The 17,875-nt window shown below is 34.3% G+C and overlaps 1 protein-coding gene and 1 long non-coding RNA gene across 4 annotated transcripts in view; both read left to right on the top strand.

The window, feature by feature from the left end:
- The window catches only part of LOC139139386 (mutS protein homolog 5-like), a 258,320-nt gene that overhangs the window by 83,698 nt on the left and 156,747 nt on the right, over positions 1-17,875 (top strand). For all 3 annotated transcript variants that reach the window (XM_070708289.1, XM_070708290.1, XM_070708288.1), the window contains exon 6: positions 429-550. In XM_070708289.1, the coding sequence (XP_070564390.1) occupies positions 429-550 (122 nt within the window). The remainder of the gene's footprint in view (positions 1-428; positions 551-17,875) is intronic.
- LOC139139384 (uncharacterized) lies at positions 14,214-16,164 on the top strand. The gene is made up of 2 exons (XR_011553789.1): positions 14,214-14,512; positions 15,687-16,164. It is a non-coding gene; the product is annotated as an uncharacterized lncRNA (long non-coding RNA).

The following is a 17,875-nucleotide window of genomic DNA, read 5'->3' as shown; positions in this document are numbered from 1 at the left end:
TATAGAGGTTTCTATAGATAAACTAAGTAATACATATTGAATTTCTGATGAAAGCTGTAATTTTGTATTTTTGGGGCAATTTTTGCCATTTTTGGTCAAAAAATGTGTATTTCAAAAACTACTCATCTGATAGCTTTGAAATTAGGTATACAGGTTTCTATAGATGAACTAAGTAATATATATTGATTTTCTGATGAATTCTGTAATTTTGTAATTTTGGGGCAATTTTTGCCATTTTTGGTCAAAAAATGTGTATTTCCAAAACTACTCATCTGATAGCTTTGAAATTTGGTATAGAGGTTTCCATAGATGTACTAAATGATATTTATTAAAATAATGATGAAATCTGCAATTTTGAATTTTTGGGGCAATTTTTCCCTTTATGTTATTTTATCCCATGTTATTTTTTGTATATTTTGCAATTGTAGCCGTAGAGGTCAGCAAAAGAAGAATATTGAATTTAAATCTTGCAAGCATCCCTCAACACTACACTGAAGATCAAAGACTTATATACATGTCTTCATTGGTACCTTTTGAACTAGTCAACATGGTAAGATTTGTAAATATATAATTTTTATTCAGTATTAAATTGCTGTTATTGTTATAGGTAAAACCTGTACCTGTCCTGTTCTGTGTTAAAAGAAAAAAATTGTCAAAGCTGTATCAACTCAAATCATTCAAATAAGAGCAGAACACAATTATTTCGGAATCAGCCTAAGTCTGGAATTAGCTGAAGACCAAGCACTGTACTATTGTTGTATTGAAACATGTACAAGATGCTATTTTTCCACATATTTCTACATGTAGAAAAGACATCCATAGACAGTGTTTTCCGCTCATGCTCCCCTGTCTATGTATTAACCACTTTGCAATGACCTTCAAACTTAAATATGGATGTGGTATGTCATCATCTAGGCCTTTAACCCCTTGACTACCAAGGCCAATTTATTCCTATATACCAGGCCCCTTATGTAAATATTGATAAAATCTTGGGTGTGGTCATTGCATGAACACTGCTTAGAGTAAAAAATAAGTAAGTACCAATAAACCATATATTTTCTGAATCAGCATGAAATTTCCCCCTTTTTCATACATAAGTTTTGTATTTCCAGGTCACGTGACTGATTACATGACACATCATATATGTGACCAGAGTTGGCAAAGAATATGAATATTTGAAGCATCAGGACGTGTTTTGAATCCATAAAATGACAGTTGCAATTTTCATGGCATTGTCTTTACATATATATGATAATAACTACCCTTTACTTTATTTATAGATGTACCTATTTAAGATTTTTCTCACAAAAGGCAGAGTAAATGAACCACAAGCATCAGCATCTGACATAATTCTGTATTTGAAAATCAACACATTTTATATTTGTAAATGCCTGCTTTATGTCTTCTTTGCAGAAACATGCATCTAAAATGGTTATGATTTATCAAAAAATAATTCACAATATTTAAAAATACATTTTAGGGAACAACATATCACATGACCAAACACATGGCCAGTCATGTGACCAGTCATACTGATAATATGGCTGCTATAAAATTTCACTGGCTTATAGTAAAAAATTGTATTTCCTCTAGTTTCATTCATGAATATTGCTGTTAATAGAACATATTTACATATAAATCATTTGTTTTCAATAAATAAACATTTCATTTCAATAAAAAAACAGACCATAAACATCTTCGCGATCGTCCGTACTTCTGAAAACTGTAAATAATCAGCGCGATGCTTCTGTGATCAGCCTGACCTTTCAGGGTCGAGGTCATGGGTCATTACATTTGCTTCCGGATTTTGGCCATACTCGGACGTACGGGAGCGCAATCACATTCAGGCCAGATCGGAATACATCAATCTTAGTCGTGCTGAGTGCCGACGCCGAAATTACGGGATTTTTAGCGACAAAAACGAAGCAAATACTCCTATTTAACTGTGCCGGATATTTCCGGCACTCAAGGTATATGGTAATTCAATATGGCGGGATATATCCGGCGCCATAGGTAGTCAAGGGGCTAAGTGAGTCTGATTGACTCATATGCTGTTCCTGGATGGCCTTACGTCATGTTGTAAACAACTTGTGTGAATATTAAATAGATGTAAACAAGAGGACGTCCGCTGGTGATGACTTTTTAATAGCTCTGCTGTCAGCGATACAGAGCTTATCAAATAGGCTTATTTTCCGTTGTCTTCCGTCATCTGTCCGTCCGTGCGTTGTCCGTCAACAATTGCCTTCTCCTCTGAAACTGAAAGTCCGATTACTTTGAAATTTGATACGCAGTTCACTTGGGCGACCTCACTTAAGTTTGTTCAAATCATGGTGAAATTCGCATATTTGTATTTTTCGGGCATTTTTTGCTGTTTTTGGACTAAAAATCTTTGAAAATGCATGTCTGATTGCTTTGAAATTTGATATGCGGTCAACTAAGGGTGACCTCAGTTAGATTTGTTCAAATCGTGGTGAAATTTGCATATTAACTAGAAAGGGATCATTGAAAGTGCATATGATTGTGTGCATGAAACTTTTATAAAATTTCATCTGAAGTTACATCAATGACAAACATTTAGCTAATATAGACTATAGTCTGTAGAAGCTATTTGGATGGGTATCCGTCTGGTGTCTGTCGTCTGTCTGTATGTATGTATGTCCGTTTGTGAGGATGTCTGTCCTCTCAAATATATTGAGAACCCCAGAACTTACAGATGTGATATTTGTCGAGTAGATGCAAAATGTGATTATGAGAAACTTTAATCTTGGTATGTGGTGTTTGATGCATCCTGGGATAAAGACGGAATTCCATGGAAATGAAGTTTGCATCGCCCAAATTATGCAAATGACCTTAAAAAATGTTAAAATGGTCAAAAATTAGTAAATCAAGAACCCCTGTTTTGATTGCTTTGAAAATTAGTATGCAAGTACCTTAGGTGAACCTTATACAGTTTTATGTACATCATGAAGATATTTTGAATTTGTATTTGTGCTGGATTTTTTTGTTATTTTCCTCATTTTAAGTAAATATTCTATGCCATATCCAAAACAACAACTTTTAAAATCAATCTCTATGCTTTGGAGATAAGTTCTATCCATGTCGGACATTGAGAGTTGCGCACTGTAGATAGTTATAAGCAAGTAAATGTTGCAGGTGGGTTTGTCCCCAAAGCCAAGGTGGTCGGCTTTTTTCACCTTTCTGAAGTTCACGCGAGGGTTTATCTGAGTACTTTACACCTCTAAAGCTCTCCTTGACAATAACTGTGAGAGGCATTCTGTTTACACAATGACCATACCCCTCGGTACTATTTCTCCATTGTCGAGTTTGAGTTGTCACCACATAAACACTCAACCCATCGCTCCTGTTTAGTTTCCGGTCAGCCAGATGTTGCAACAACTCATGACGAATCGGAAGCTTTACAATTCTGTCAAATGAATGCCGGAAATGTTGGAAAATCATAGGGCGATTCACAGTCCTGTAGGAGATTGTACATTAGAAATGTTTGAGACCCAAGCTTGCACAATTTCAACTAGTTTGTGTAATTTGCTGAAACTAACATCGACATCTATCTTGTCAGCTGCTATTTTATTTCATTGCTAGGACGAAATACCAGAAAGTGATCTCACTTTTAGAGTACCAGGCCCGATACTGTTTAATTTTTGCAGATATTATATTGACCAGCCTGATAACATATCTGATATCTTACGAAACTGTACCTCCATTCAACTTGAGTTTTTGACATCGGCCATTGTATTTTTGACCCCACAGACACTGTCCGGGGGGACTTATAGGTTATGTCATGTCCGTGCGTCCGTGCGTGCGTCTGTTCATTCACACAGATATCTCAGAGATGCCTGGAGTACTAGTGATTTCATTCAAACTTGGTACAAGGATTACTTCATATGTCAGACATATGCAAGTCGATTCTTTTTGTGATACGATCCAATATGGCCTCTGTGTGGCCACTTTGTTACAATCTTTAGCTACTATAGACTATAGTCTATAGAAGCTATTCAGATGGGTATCCGTCCGGCGTCTGTCGTCAGTCTTTTTGTATGTATGTATGTACCGTATATATGTATGTCCGTTTGTGAGGCGTCCGTCCACTCAAATATCTTGAGAACCGCAGTACTTACTGATTTGATATTTGTTGTGTAGATGAAAATATGATTTTGAGAAACTGTTTTTTTGTATTTTTTGCTCACGTGTTTACACACGTGAGCATATGTCGCAGCGATGTCTGTCTGTCTGTCTGTCTGTCCGTCTGTCCGTCTGTGTGTCTGTCTGTCTGTTGGTCCGATATCTCAAAAACGGCTTATCAGATCAGAATCAAATCTAATACATATATTCAGTTAGCAAATGGCAAGAACTGATTAGTTTTTGGTGGGTGTGACTTGCATACTTTTTGCTCATTTGCATAATTAATGATTTTAGAAAAAACGTATATACATTAAAAACGACTACACGCAATTTGATGAGATTTGCTATAAATGTTGATCACACCAAGATATATCAGCAGTGGGAACCATTAATGAACCATTATTTAATGAACTTTAATTCCTAACTGGGGATATGTGTCTGATTTGACTCGATCAAAATTAACCAAACTTGGTATGTATATTAAAGATACTATGATTTAACATTATTGACAGTCGTTAAGTGTTTTAACTTCAACCAATTCCTAATTTGCATATTTCATGAACTTTGTTAATTAGGGATATATATTTGAAATGACTGGACCAAAGTTGATGAAACTTGCTACATGTATTGAAGCCACTATGATACAACATTTTTGAAAGTCATAAGCATTTTTACTTCAGCCAATTCCGAATTTGCATATTTAATGAACTTTCCCAATTAGGGATATATATCTGAATTAACTTGATTGTAGTTGTTGAAACTTGCTATATACATCAAAGATATAACATTAATGAAAGTCAAAACACATTTTTACTTCAGTCAAAACCTATATATATCTGAATCAACTTGACCAAAGGTTACAAAATTTGCTACACATATTGGAGATACCATGATACAACATTATTGACAATCATTAAGCATTTTTACTTAAGCCAATTCCTAATTTATATATTTAATAAACTTTGCTTATTAGGGATATATACCGGGATTTACTTGATCAAATTTAGCAAAACATGCTATCTATGTACATTGATGATTTAACCAGGTACTAGGTTAAAACAATATCGAAAGTCATTTCACATTTTCATGTCAGCTAATTTATAATTTGTATATCTAATGAGCTTTCACAGCTCAGCATATATAGCTTGAAGGACTTGGCCAACGGTAATTACACTTGCTATACAAAGTGGTGATACAATAAGAGCAGTCAAATAACTTAAATTTTTTTATTTCAGTTAATTACATATTTGTATACTTCATGACCTTTTAGAATAAATCGGCGGTGATTATTGTTAATTATGTTGAACATAATAATTTCAATGAAGTCACAAACATGTGGCAAAGGTTCAAATTTACACATAACTTCAATAAATAATGAAACACATGAGAGGGCGCTTCGCAAGATGGTTGACAAATATCCACTGTGGTAAAAATCCAGTTAAATCATCAAGAGAAATAAGCCATCCATCCTGCCAAGTTAGTTATATTGGATTATGAAGTATTTGTGAGTGCCAAGAAGAAAGCACATCGGATTCTTTGCCGTATTCTACCATCTATTGTTCTCTGAACAATTGCTGCTTTCCACACAATGGCTGCCATGAAAGACCACGTGAGTACCGGTACGTGGCCACTAGTAAATCAAGAGCAAGGCGAGATGCTCTGAAGACTCTTTCTGCTTAGAAGACCTTGACATGGAGGGGGAAGATATTAAGAAGACTTGGCTTGGTAATTTGGTAGACAAACATTTTGAAGGATTAATCAATGTGGAGTGGGGCAAAACAATGAGGTCACCAGTACGTTTCAAATTTTGCACTGAAGGAAATGACACCCACAAAGCTACAAGTTTTAGTGATGCTTGGATTCATGCTTTATCAGCTACTAGACCAGAATCTATAAATAAGATGAAAGATCTTCAGCAATTCAAATTCACACTGGACGGATCTGAAGGGCAGGTCACTGTGAATGTATACAGTTCTACTGAACTATCATGTTTCAAGGTCACCACGTAGACTGGCTGTCAGCTAAGCTTGATATGTTACTGTTGGCGGTAAAAGAGAGACTGACTTTAACAGAGGGGATATCAGAGACATGTCTTAAAGAGATCAATGACACAACCACAGAACAACAAACCGAATCATCAACTCAGCCATCATCAGTGAACTCTGATAGTCCAATACCTGCCTTGTCATTACATCATTTGACCAACACCATTTCTGATCACACAACACAAAGTAAATCAACAGGCAATTCAGTGTCACCACACAAGACAGTAGCAAATATGAAGAAAACAAAACAGCTGCAAAATTCTACACCGAAGAAGTCCAACAAAGAAAACACGCCATCCAAGATTCCAAAACGGCAACAAGTAACGAAAACAAATACTCCATCATCAGTAAAATCAGGATCCAACTGCAATGTAAATACTCAGGATCTGGCAACTACCTTATCAGGCATGTTCAAAACTGTTCAGCAAATTGACCATAAGTATTGTGAACTCATTAGAAATGGGCATAACATCACTGACATTGCAAATAAGTTAAGATCATTTGAATCAAATCTAAATCAGCAGAACACTCATATACAAAAACTTCTGAAGATGACAGAAAAAACATCACCAAATGTACACAGTGATAAAACAGACGCAATCATCACAGAAAGCAAGTGAGTGTGTTGACTGCAGAGATGACATCAAGCAACTGGATAAGAAAATTAATCACCTTAACAAGTCCATCCAAGGATTACAGGAAATGATGCAACAATCTCAAACCAAGGTGGATACCAACCTACAAAACCAGCAGCAACAACAGAGACATTTTCAGGACACCATTGAAGAGATGCAAAAAATGAACGACTCACTGCTCAAGGCTCAAAATGAAACAGAAGCCAGAATGAAATGCTGATAAAGGAAAAAGAGGAGAAGCCTCAGCACAACAAGGGAAATATCAGGAACTATCAACCAACCCTTTCGCACCACTCATGAATGCAGAGAGTATTCATGGGAATCCATTTGCAAGGGAAGATGAATCATCTGAGGAACAACAGTGGAAAACACCCAGGGTAAAGTTTGTAAGAAAGACAGACACTCATTGTTGGTGACTCTATGCTGAAGGATATCAATCCTTCCAGGGTGTACAGAAATACTCATGTGAGAACTCTTAGAGGAAGTAATATTCCTCAAATCACAAGTTATATTCAATCTGTGTCAGCTTCCAACATAATAATATTGTCATTCATGCTGGTACTAATGATATTGATAGTGGTATTCCTGTAGAGGAATGTGTAAACAAATATTCTGAGTTGGTTCAGGTAACATTAGATAAATTCCCAAAGTCAACAGTTTTTATCTCATCAGTCATTCCAAGACAAAGCAATTCATTATTCCATGCTTTAAACACACAACTGCATAAAATGTGCAATATGCATAATAATTTAGTGTTTATCGATCACAACAATATCAATGCAGCAACACATTTGCATGACAATGTTCATTTAAATGACCAGGGTACAGCTCTGTTAGTAAGGAATATTAAGGATATGCTCGCTCCAAACCTTGGTGTGAACCGAAACCTTTTCAGGAGAAGACAGTATTTTCAACATCCTGTTAATCCGGTGGTACAGCAATACGGGGACGCAACACAAGGTTTTCATTGGTCTAGAAATCACCCCATTTTACCAAAATATGTTGATACACCTCAAAGCCATAGGCAAATGATACCAATCAACAGATACGAGTAACTTTACATTTCAGAAAAACAGCAATATGCAAAGTTCACTGTCAATATCCTACTGGAACATACAGGGTTACCAAGAGAGAAAGTTTCAAGACAGTGACTTTATAAATAATATTACTCAACATGACATTATTGGTATTGGAGAAACTTGGCTCACAGAACAATTGAAACATACTTTTCACATTCCTGGGTACTATGACATTTTTGTTGTCCGAAAAAAGAAAAAACAGAGGGGTGGTCTTTCACTTTTGGTAAATAATACTATAAAGAAGGGGGTAAAAATGGTTCATTCAGATGTTGAAGACATGGTGTGGTGCAAACTTTCAAAAGTTTTTTTCAGATTACAACAGGATATATTTATTTGCTTTGTTTACAACGCACCAGAAAATTCCAAACAAGTCTGAATCATTTTTCGAACGTTTAGAACAGTTGATCACAAAATATAGCTGTTCTGGATCTGTCATGATTTTAGGGGATTTTAACGCCAGAGTAGGATTACTGCCAGATTTTATTGACAATGATTTCTCAAATCATATACCAGTTCCACCAGGATATTCTGTTGATACACATCTTAATCGCTGCAATATGGATAAGATCGAAAATAAGTATGGTAGAAACCTCATAGATTTATGTAAAACCACAAATACAAGAATTATGAATGGCAGACTACCTGGAGATATTTGTGGAAAATTTACATGTTACCACTGGAATGGAAACAGTGTAGTAGATTATGGTCTTGCAACAACAGACATCATCGATAACTTTGAGTATTTTAAAATACACAATTTCACAATTTTCTCAGATCACTGTCAAATTTCTACTCTTCTCAAACTAACAAATTTTAATCCAAGCAGTGTTAAAGATACTGTGAATTTGTTACAAATGCCCCAAAAATGGAAATGGGATAAGTTATGTGTTTTTTAATTACACGGATAGATTAGCATCAGATGAGCTACAAAAAGATTTTGCAGAATTTTTGAATACTAATATTGGTAATAACAAATCTGACATTAACTCAGCCACTAAGCATTTTAATGACATCTTAGATAAAGCCTGCAGTGGAATTTTTAATAGACAAAAGCAGAGAAAGAAAAATTTAAGAGAAAGAAATCAAAATGGTTTGACAAAAACTGTGATGCAGCAAAAAGGGACCTAATAGCAACAGCTAAACTATTAAACAAAGCTCCATATGACAGTCAGTTAAAAATTATCTATTACACAAAGAAAAAGAAGTTTAAAAAACTTGTTAAAAATAAGAAATTGCAATTCTGGCAAAACAACTTAGATAAACTAAACAGTCTACATGCCAACAATTCACATGATATGTGGAAATTGATCAAGTACTTAAAAAATAATGATAAAGATAATAATACTGGAGATTGTGTCTCAGCAGCAACATGGATGGAATTTTACAAAAATTCTTGCTCAATTGAAAATGACAGGTATAATGATTTCCAACAGCAAATTATTGATAGTTTAACATCTGAAGAAACTAAGAATCAGGCTAATCAGTAACAACTAAAGAAGTGTTATTAGCAATTAGAAATTTAAAAAGTAAAAAAGCAGCAGGGATTGATGGGTTTTGTATAGAGTTGTTAAAACATGGTTCCCCCCTTTCTCTGTAAACCCTTAGCTAAATTATTTAATGCAGTTCTAGATACATCCAACTTTCCAGACATCTGGAATACAAGCATTATGACACACTTATTTAAAAAAGGAGATAAATATGACCCGAAAAATTATAGGGGCATTTCTGTCGGAAGTTGTGTAGGAAAAGTTTTTTCTTACATTCTAAATGAAAGGCTAAATAGTTTTTTAGATGACAATCATATTATACATAATAATCAAGCTGGATTTCGCAAAAACCATCGCACAATAGATCACATATTTACCCTGAAGACAATAATACATAAATATATTAACAATAAGCAGAACATTTATGTTTGTTTTGTTGACTTTGCTAAGGCTTTCGACTCGGTATGGAGAGTTGGTCTTTTCCATAAACTTCTCAAAAATAACATTAATGGCAAATTATACAGACTTATAAAACACATGTACACCAACACAAAAATACACATCAAAAAAAATAATTTTATCTCGCCCAGCCTGAAAGTTGAAAAAGGAGTAAAACAGGGCTGTGTTCTAAGTCCTAGTCTCTTCAATTTATATGTCAATGACTTGAAAACAAATCTAGACAAAGTAAATACTCAACCACCAGTGTTGAATAATACCCCAGTTAACTCATTATTTTACGCTGATGACCCAGTCTTAATCTCTACTTCAAAAGAAGGTTTGCAGAGGCAGTTAAATACACTACACACATTTTGCTCCAATTGGAAACTTGATGTTAATTTACAGAAAACCCAAGCAATTAATTTTAGTAAATCTCCTTTGGTAGATAAACACTTATTTAACTATGGTAGTACATGCATCAAATCTGTTTAGAGCTATACATACTTAGGACTGACAATTAAATCAAATGGTAGTTTTAGTGACACAATTACAAATTTGGCTGATAAAGCAGCAAAATCTTTGTATAGTTTAAAAAGGGTTTTATTGCACAACAAAAGATAAAATTTTCCCTACATCTATTCAATGTTTTCATTAAACCTGTTTTACTGTATGGCTCAGAGATTTGGGGACAAGATTTCATGGATTACAAGAAGTGGGATAAATCAGCAATTGAAAAAACTCACCTCAAATTTTGTAAGAACATTTTACAGTGTAATAGACAAGCTTGTAATGCCGCTGTGAGGGGTGAACTAGGACAATTCCCACTTCTACTTGAGATCAAACTTAATATTGTTAAACAATGGCTTCATATCGTACAACTGCCACATTGTAATCTTGCTAAAGAAGCTTTTCTGGAGCAAATGGTAAACAACACTAACAATAGATCCTGGTTTAACTGTTTAAGTGCTTTAATTAAAGACAATGGAATGGACTTTCTCCTTGATAAAGCTCCATCACTTAAACACCACAAAGTTATAACTGGTTTAATGAAAACAAATTTACAAACAATTATGAAGTCTTTTGGAAAAGTTGATCACTGATGAAAATAGTAAACTAAGAATGTATGCCAAATAAAACGTAATTTTAGATTAGAACCCTACTTAACACAGTTGCAAGGTGAGAAAAGAAAATTGCTCACCAAACTTCGCATTAGCAATCATGATCTAGCAATTGAAAAAGGGAGACACACTGTTCCAAAACCCCAATTACTGAAAGATACTGCAATCAGTGTAACACCAACAGTATTGAAGATGAAACACACTTTTTATTAGTCTGTCAGAAATACAAAGTCCAAAGAAAGTACTTTTTCAGTAAAATCAATTTCCCAAACGACGATACTGAAAATCAGCTTATTTCTCTACTAACAAAACAAGAGTTATCTTTTAATGAACAACTTGCTGATTATATTTTTACTTTATATAAACAAAGAAATACCTAGTTATATTTATTATTAGCTACTATTATTATACTGTAATACTTTATCTTTATTGAAGGAAATTTTAACTTATTTTTGTATCACACTTTTATTGCCACAAATGTGATGTAAATCCTATATTTACAAGCAAGCAATAAAAAATATTATTATTATTATTATCTGGTTTGATATTGTTGAAAATATGCAAATTAATGCCAAAAAAGGCATTTTTGGTAAAATATCTTCTTCATAACTGCTGGTCAGACAGCTTTGTTATTTGGTATACAGGTCCCTAGGGATAACCCAACTTAGATTTGTTCAAATTGTGATGAAATATGCAAATCTGTATTTTTAAGGAATTTTTTTGTCATTTTGGGTCAAAACTTTATTTTATCAAAACCGCTCGTCTGACAGCTTTGATATTTGGTTTACAGGTTCCTACAGATAAACCTAATATGATGTATTGAATGTATGTTGAAATCTGCAATTTTGTAATTTTGGTGCAATTTTTGCCATTTTTGGTCAAAAAATGTGTTTCTCAAAAACTACTTGTCTGATGCCTTTGATATTTGGTATACAGGTTAAAAGGGGTTGTCTCAGTGTGATATATTGAAATTTGATGAAATCTTTAGTTTTTGTATTTTGGGTTGATTTTTGCCATTTTTGGTCAAAATATTTGTTTCTCAAAAGTTACTCGTCTGATAGCTTTGATATTTGGTATACAGGTTCCTAGGCATTATCTTAATGTATTATATTGAAAATATGATGAAATTATAAATTTTGTATTTTTGCAGCTAATTTTGCCATTTTTGGTCAGGCCATCCTGAAATGAGCTATCAAAGATATCCACCTTCTTCATCAATACATGTGTTTTTTCAAAACCACTGGTCAGATAGCTTTAATATTTGGTTTACAGGTCCCTAGGATGACCTTAGTGAGATAATTTCATACAGTCAGGAAATCCTTAATTTTGTAAAGTAAAGTAAAGTAAAGTAAGCCTTTATTGAAATCGTATCCCAGTTGGGATCTTGATCATAAAGTACAATAAAGGTTTTGCAAAAAACAACAATGAAAGAGTATATATAATATATATATAAAATATAAATATCTATACATGAGGTCAACATATTAAAGGTTCATAAATAGTTTACTTTGTCTTTTTCATTTTGTCTTGTCTGAGTTTAAAACATGTATGTATGTATTTTCCCAATTCACATAGTGATGCTTTATCTGTCCTTGAAAAGATGCTTACAAGGTCTTGTGTGCCTCTGAATGCATTTTTACAAATGTTTAGTTTACTGAAAAAATCATGTCTAATGTCTGTGTATCCTTTGCAATGAAAAAGAAAATGTATCTCATCTTCTACTTGTTTGTTTTGGCAAATTGGGCATGCTCTGTCTATGACATCAAGGTTTCTATATCTACCTGTTTCTATGTGTAGTATGTGTGCACTAATGCATAACTTGCACAGGGCTGATCTGTGATCTGGGTTTTTTATAACATGAAGGTAGCTTTCGAGAGAGAAATCTTTTTTCAACTCTCTGTATGTGCGAAGTTTATTTTTATGGTGCCCTTGTCTGGTATCATCATGAATCAATTCAAATGCACATTTTTCAAATAGCTGTTTAACTTTTACAATGAAATTAGTTTTAAACTGTTTGTCATTTTCTATCTTTACATTCACGGCATCTCCAATATTTACGAGCAGCAACGATTGTTTAATTCCTGACACCCAATTATCTGTATGTGTGCATTGTCCAGTTGACAACCCAGATCATAAGCCTCACGAGTCAGTGTTGTATCTGCTTTCTTACTTATTTTTAACCAATATTTGACCATTTGTGTTATGCTTGAAACAATTAGAGGATATCTACCCAGTTCCATTAAACATGCTATGTTGGATGCTTTATTATTCACTTTAAGTATGTGCTTGCAAAATTTAATGTGCAACTTTTCAATTGTGTTTGTTAAGTTTGTGAGTATGGTTTTTGCATTTGTGCATATGCCCACAGTCCATACTTCTGTACAGTATAGCAGAATAGGTTTTATCATGGCATCAAACATTTGTAAATGGACCTTAATTGGAATATTTGACTCTGCAAAGAGTAACTGTCTCAATTTAAAACATGCCTTCATAGCTCTGTTTTTCAAATCAATTTGTGCTCTGTTTAGTTTTCCTGTAATATTTAACTTTATGCCAAGGTAAGGGTTGACACATTTTCCAACTCATTACCATGTATAGTAAATTTAAATTTGTTGAAAATTTTCCCCGATTTGTTGAAAACCATGATTTTTGATATGAGAATGTTTATGCCTAAATGCCATTTTTCACAATAATGCCCTATTGAATTTATAGCATTCTGTAGCCCCGTAGGTGTCTCAGATAGTAGAAGTAAGTCATCGGCATAAAGTAGACATGATAAAGTACTCCGTAATAAAGTTGGTGGGTCATTGGTGACACAATTAAGCGGATCTTTCATGTCATTAATGTATAGGTTAAAAAGCAGTGGGCTTAAGCCGTCACCTTGCCTTATTCCTCTCTCCATGGGAAACTGTTCAGTGAGTCCCTCTTTCACCCTAATGCAACCCTTCGAATTTAAATAAATTGACTCAATGATGTTATAAAATTTCCCTGTGATACCATACTTTATTAGTTTGTGTAGAAGCCCCACATGCCAAATTGAATCAAAGGCTTTCTGAAAGTCTATGAAACAGCCAAAAATATATTTCCCCTTACTCAGATACTTTGTAAGTAATTGTTTTAAAACAAATATATGATCACATGTACTAAACTCTGGCATAAAGCCAATTTGTTCTCTAATAATAAGGTTTTCATTTTTAATATGAGTAATTAGTCTTTGTTTTAGAACTGAAGTAAAAAATTTACTAATTGTACTTAGCAATGTTATCCCTCTGTAATTTCTCGGGTCATTTTTGTCTCCTTTTTTATATATCGGTATAATAATGCCTGTATTCCATGCATCAGGAAAGTGACCGCTAGCTAAGATTATCAGGGCTCCCATAGAGAGCTAAGCCGAGCATGTGAACACCCTACATGAGCAAAAAAAACATTAGGCTGAGCGTGAAAACGCCCTACATGAGAGAAAAGAACACTGGGCTGAGCATGAAAACACCCTACATGAGTAAAAAACATGTTGCATTGTGGGTATTTTCAAGATGGCAGCCGCCATGACAGCCTGCACTGAAAGCTCTGGTGAGTACATATTTTGGTCGATTTTACCGTTGAGAAGCATTATTTGGGAAAAATAAAAACATCAGAGTATGCAGCAGTGTTACAAGTGTCTATGCGCATAGTTCATTACATAGCAGAAGCTCAAACTACAAAGATTACTTTAACACAAAATCACTTAGTGGGTTAGGATAACACATGCATTGCCTTAGCTCTGCATGGCAGGGCTGTCTGTTACCCGGGATATACGGCAAATGGTGGGAGGCCGTATAACGCCGGTAACACACAGCCCTGCCATGCAGAGCTAGCATTGCCTCTGAACATAGAGCTACCAATGCTCTGAAGCACTGCAAGAACTTTCTTACACACTGCACAGCCGACAAGCGATGCATGTAGCCTCGTGTACACTGTACAGCTCAAATGTGTTGGAAGTTTACAGCTACAGTCATTCACCTACTTCGAGTTTTAGTGCTGAAGTAATTATTACAGTTTGAGCATCTGAGATGTAATGAACTGTGTATAGACACTTGAATGCATCATGCTGAGTCAGATTGTGTCCTACATATACATTAATATGATTTAAAATATGTCACTTTTCATTCAGGATAAGGATTATTGAAAAAAGTCTCCAAAATATCAATGTGCTTGCTATTTGTCGTGCATCATGTGCATGTTTGTGTGAGCTTTACTATTTAGCAGAAAATTAGAGAGCCATTAAAAGGCAGTGAACACTATATTAGAGAAAATACATGTATCATTGTGCTAATGATGGTAACCTTCAACCACCAATGTTAAGAATAGCTACAGGTCAGAGAGATCATCAGCTTTATTAATGCTGTGAATATTTGGAATTCCATTGCCCATCTATTCGAAACAGTCAAACTTGTCGACTTTTAAATCAAAATTAAATGAATATCTTTTTATGATGTACTGTATGGAGGTTCAGATCTGGATTAGCCTGTCATAGTCTTTGACATTTTCTTTTTTACTCTCTCTGCTCCTGTATTTTTCTAAAGATCCAAATTTTAAATTAAAGTACAGGTAACCATAGCTAGCTGTTGTGATGTAACTGTCTTGTTAGCAGAAACTAATCAAATTTGTGCTCAGTAACTTTACAACAATCTACAGCTGAACTTGACATATATCATCAAAATTAAAATATTTTATAACTCATGACAGCTTCTCTTTTGTTTTTCAGAACCACTTGTTTGAGAGAAAAAAACAGAAGATGAGCAAGACACAAACCAGTTGGGATGTCTCACTTAGATGAGGCAGCAAAAAGGGAGGGGGGGGGAGTTTTGACACTGTGTTTGACATTACCACAATCTCAATGGGAAATTTAATTTGTTGATTAGAATTGGAAAAAGTTGGAAAAAATTAAGGTCAGAGGATAATTTCACCATCAGAACAGCCAGTATGGCCCAGTTTTGCTAGCTTTCAGCACATGCATTTTACATGTAAGAAGATACAGTGCTTGACTTGTCACATTCATTTATTATTTTGGAATAATTGATGAATCAATACAGTTTTTGTTTTCTAGTAATTGCATGTATGCTATATTAGTAGTTGAAGACCCTGGGTTATTGGCACAGATAGTTTTTGGCACTGATCAAAATGTCAAAACTTGTAAAACTTGAGAATAAAATCATATTTGTTGACAGTGTGTAACACATTAATCAAGTATGTCCTCAGTCTTTTTTATGTTGTCAAACACAGATTCTAGCATTTTGTATTATAGTTCCAAACCTAATGCCAGAGCAAGCATGCTGAGGAGAATGCAAGAGGACTTACCATGGAAGTCAACAAAAGTTAATGTGTTTCTACTCATTGTAACCAGTAATGATTTGATCACTGAGGTGTAACTCTGATAAACATAATTAGTTATTGGTAACCCCTGCCTGCACTCTTATCCTAAATCCAATCAACAGAGGGTCATATTCTCTGATTGACTTCCAGGGTAAGCCAGTTGCATATTGTCTATGGTTGGTTATCCAGTACCAGGTTGGAAGCAATAGTGCAAAACTAAACTTGGGTAACGTTAAGAAATACAAATATGATACTAGACTAGGTACCGGTACATATACGATGAAATGAAAGTGATGTCAAAAATAGTGACTTTCCCTTCAATTCACCAGCACTCTCACATTTTATGAAATACCAGAAACTAATAATATTTTATGGAAATGATTTATTTTTCACTTATTTATTCAAATATATTTACTTCTTGCAAAGTAAATGAAATCATGTTATTGAAACTAAATAAAATGAAATAAACAGAATGTAATAATATAGAACTGTATGAAACAGCAAGTGTAGCCCTTTTCTTGAAAGAACATATCTCCATAAATATGCCAATAAAACTCACTGACAGAAGCAGACTTTGGTGCTGCAGAATACAAAACAAGACCATGTTGGCTTTTACTCTACTGGGATAAATACAGCTGACAGAAAAGCTAACAGATTCCTTTTCTGCCTATTATTCTGCTTTTCTATCTATAGAATAACAGATGATCTACATTCCTTATCGAGCGAAAAACTTGTAGAACAATCTACAAAACTGTCTTTTGTTAAATAATTTAGAGATATGATAGTGTGTACTGGAATGTTAGAATCCCTCATTGTCATCAGTACCATTCACTTCATCAGCTGTTACAGTTTCATTATTATTGTTGTCATCTGGGATTTGAGTGGCATTCTCAATGCAATGATCTTCCTTGCCTTATTCCTCTCTCCATGGGAAACTGTTCAGTGAGTCCCTCTTTCACCCTAATGCAACCCTTCGAATTTAAATAAATTGACTCAATGATGTTATAAAATTTCCCTGTGATACCATACTTTATTAGTTTGTGTAGAAGCCCCACATGCCAAATTGAATCAAAGGCTTTCTGAAAGTCTATGAAACAGCCAAAAATATATTTCCCCTTACTCAGATACTTTGTAAGTTATTATGTTGAAAAGAGTTTTGATTTGTTTAATTAATACATGTCTACTTGCTTTTATCATTTCATTTGTTATTTTATCCATACCTGGGGCTTTCCTGTTCTTTAAAGTACTGATGGCTTTTTGAATTTCTAATTCAGAGATGGGTTTGTCCAAAGCTGAGATTTGAATTCCCAGCCTCTGTTGATCTATCATGACATTCTCATCTATTGATGGCAAATCTACCTTTGTGTTAAGTGCCTTAAAATGACTGTACCACCTTTCTTTTTCAATTGGTGTGTGTTCACTGCTATTATTTTGTGAATCTGATTTCAACTCATTAATCAGCTCCCAGTACTTATTTGGGTTTGATTTCCCCAACTGTCTAATTTGTTTAAAATCTGACTTTTAAATTCTCTTCTCTTTGTTTTAACTAGACGTTTATATTGTTTCTTTAAATTGTAGCAC

The sequence above is a fragment of the Ptychodera flava genome, chromosome 8 (assembly GCF_041260155.1).
Source record: "Ptychodera flava strain L36383 chromosome 8, AS_Pfla_20210202, whole genome shotgun sequence".
In the NCBI taxonomy this organism is placed as follows: Eukaryota; Metazoa; Hemichordata; class Enteropneusta; family Ptychoderidae; genus Ptychodera; species Ptychodera flava.
This window is presented reverse-complemented; position numbering and strand designations above follow the sequence as displayed.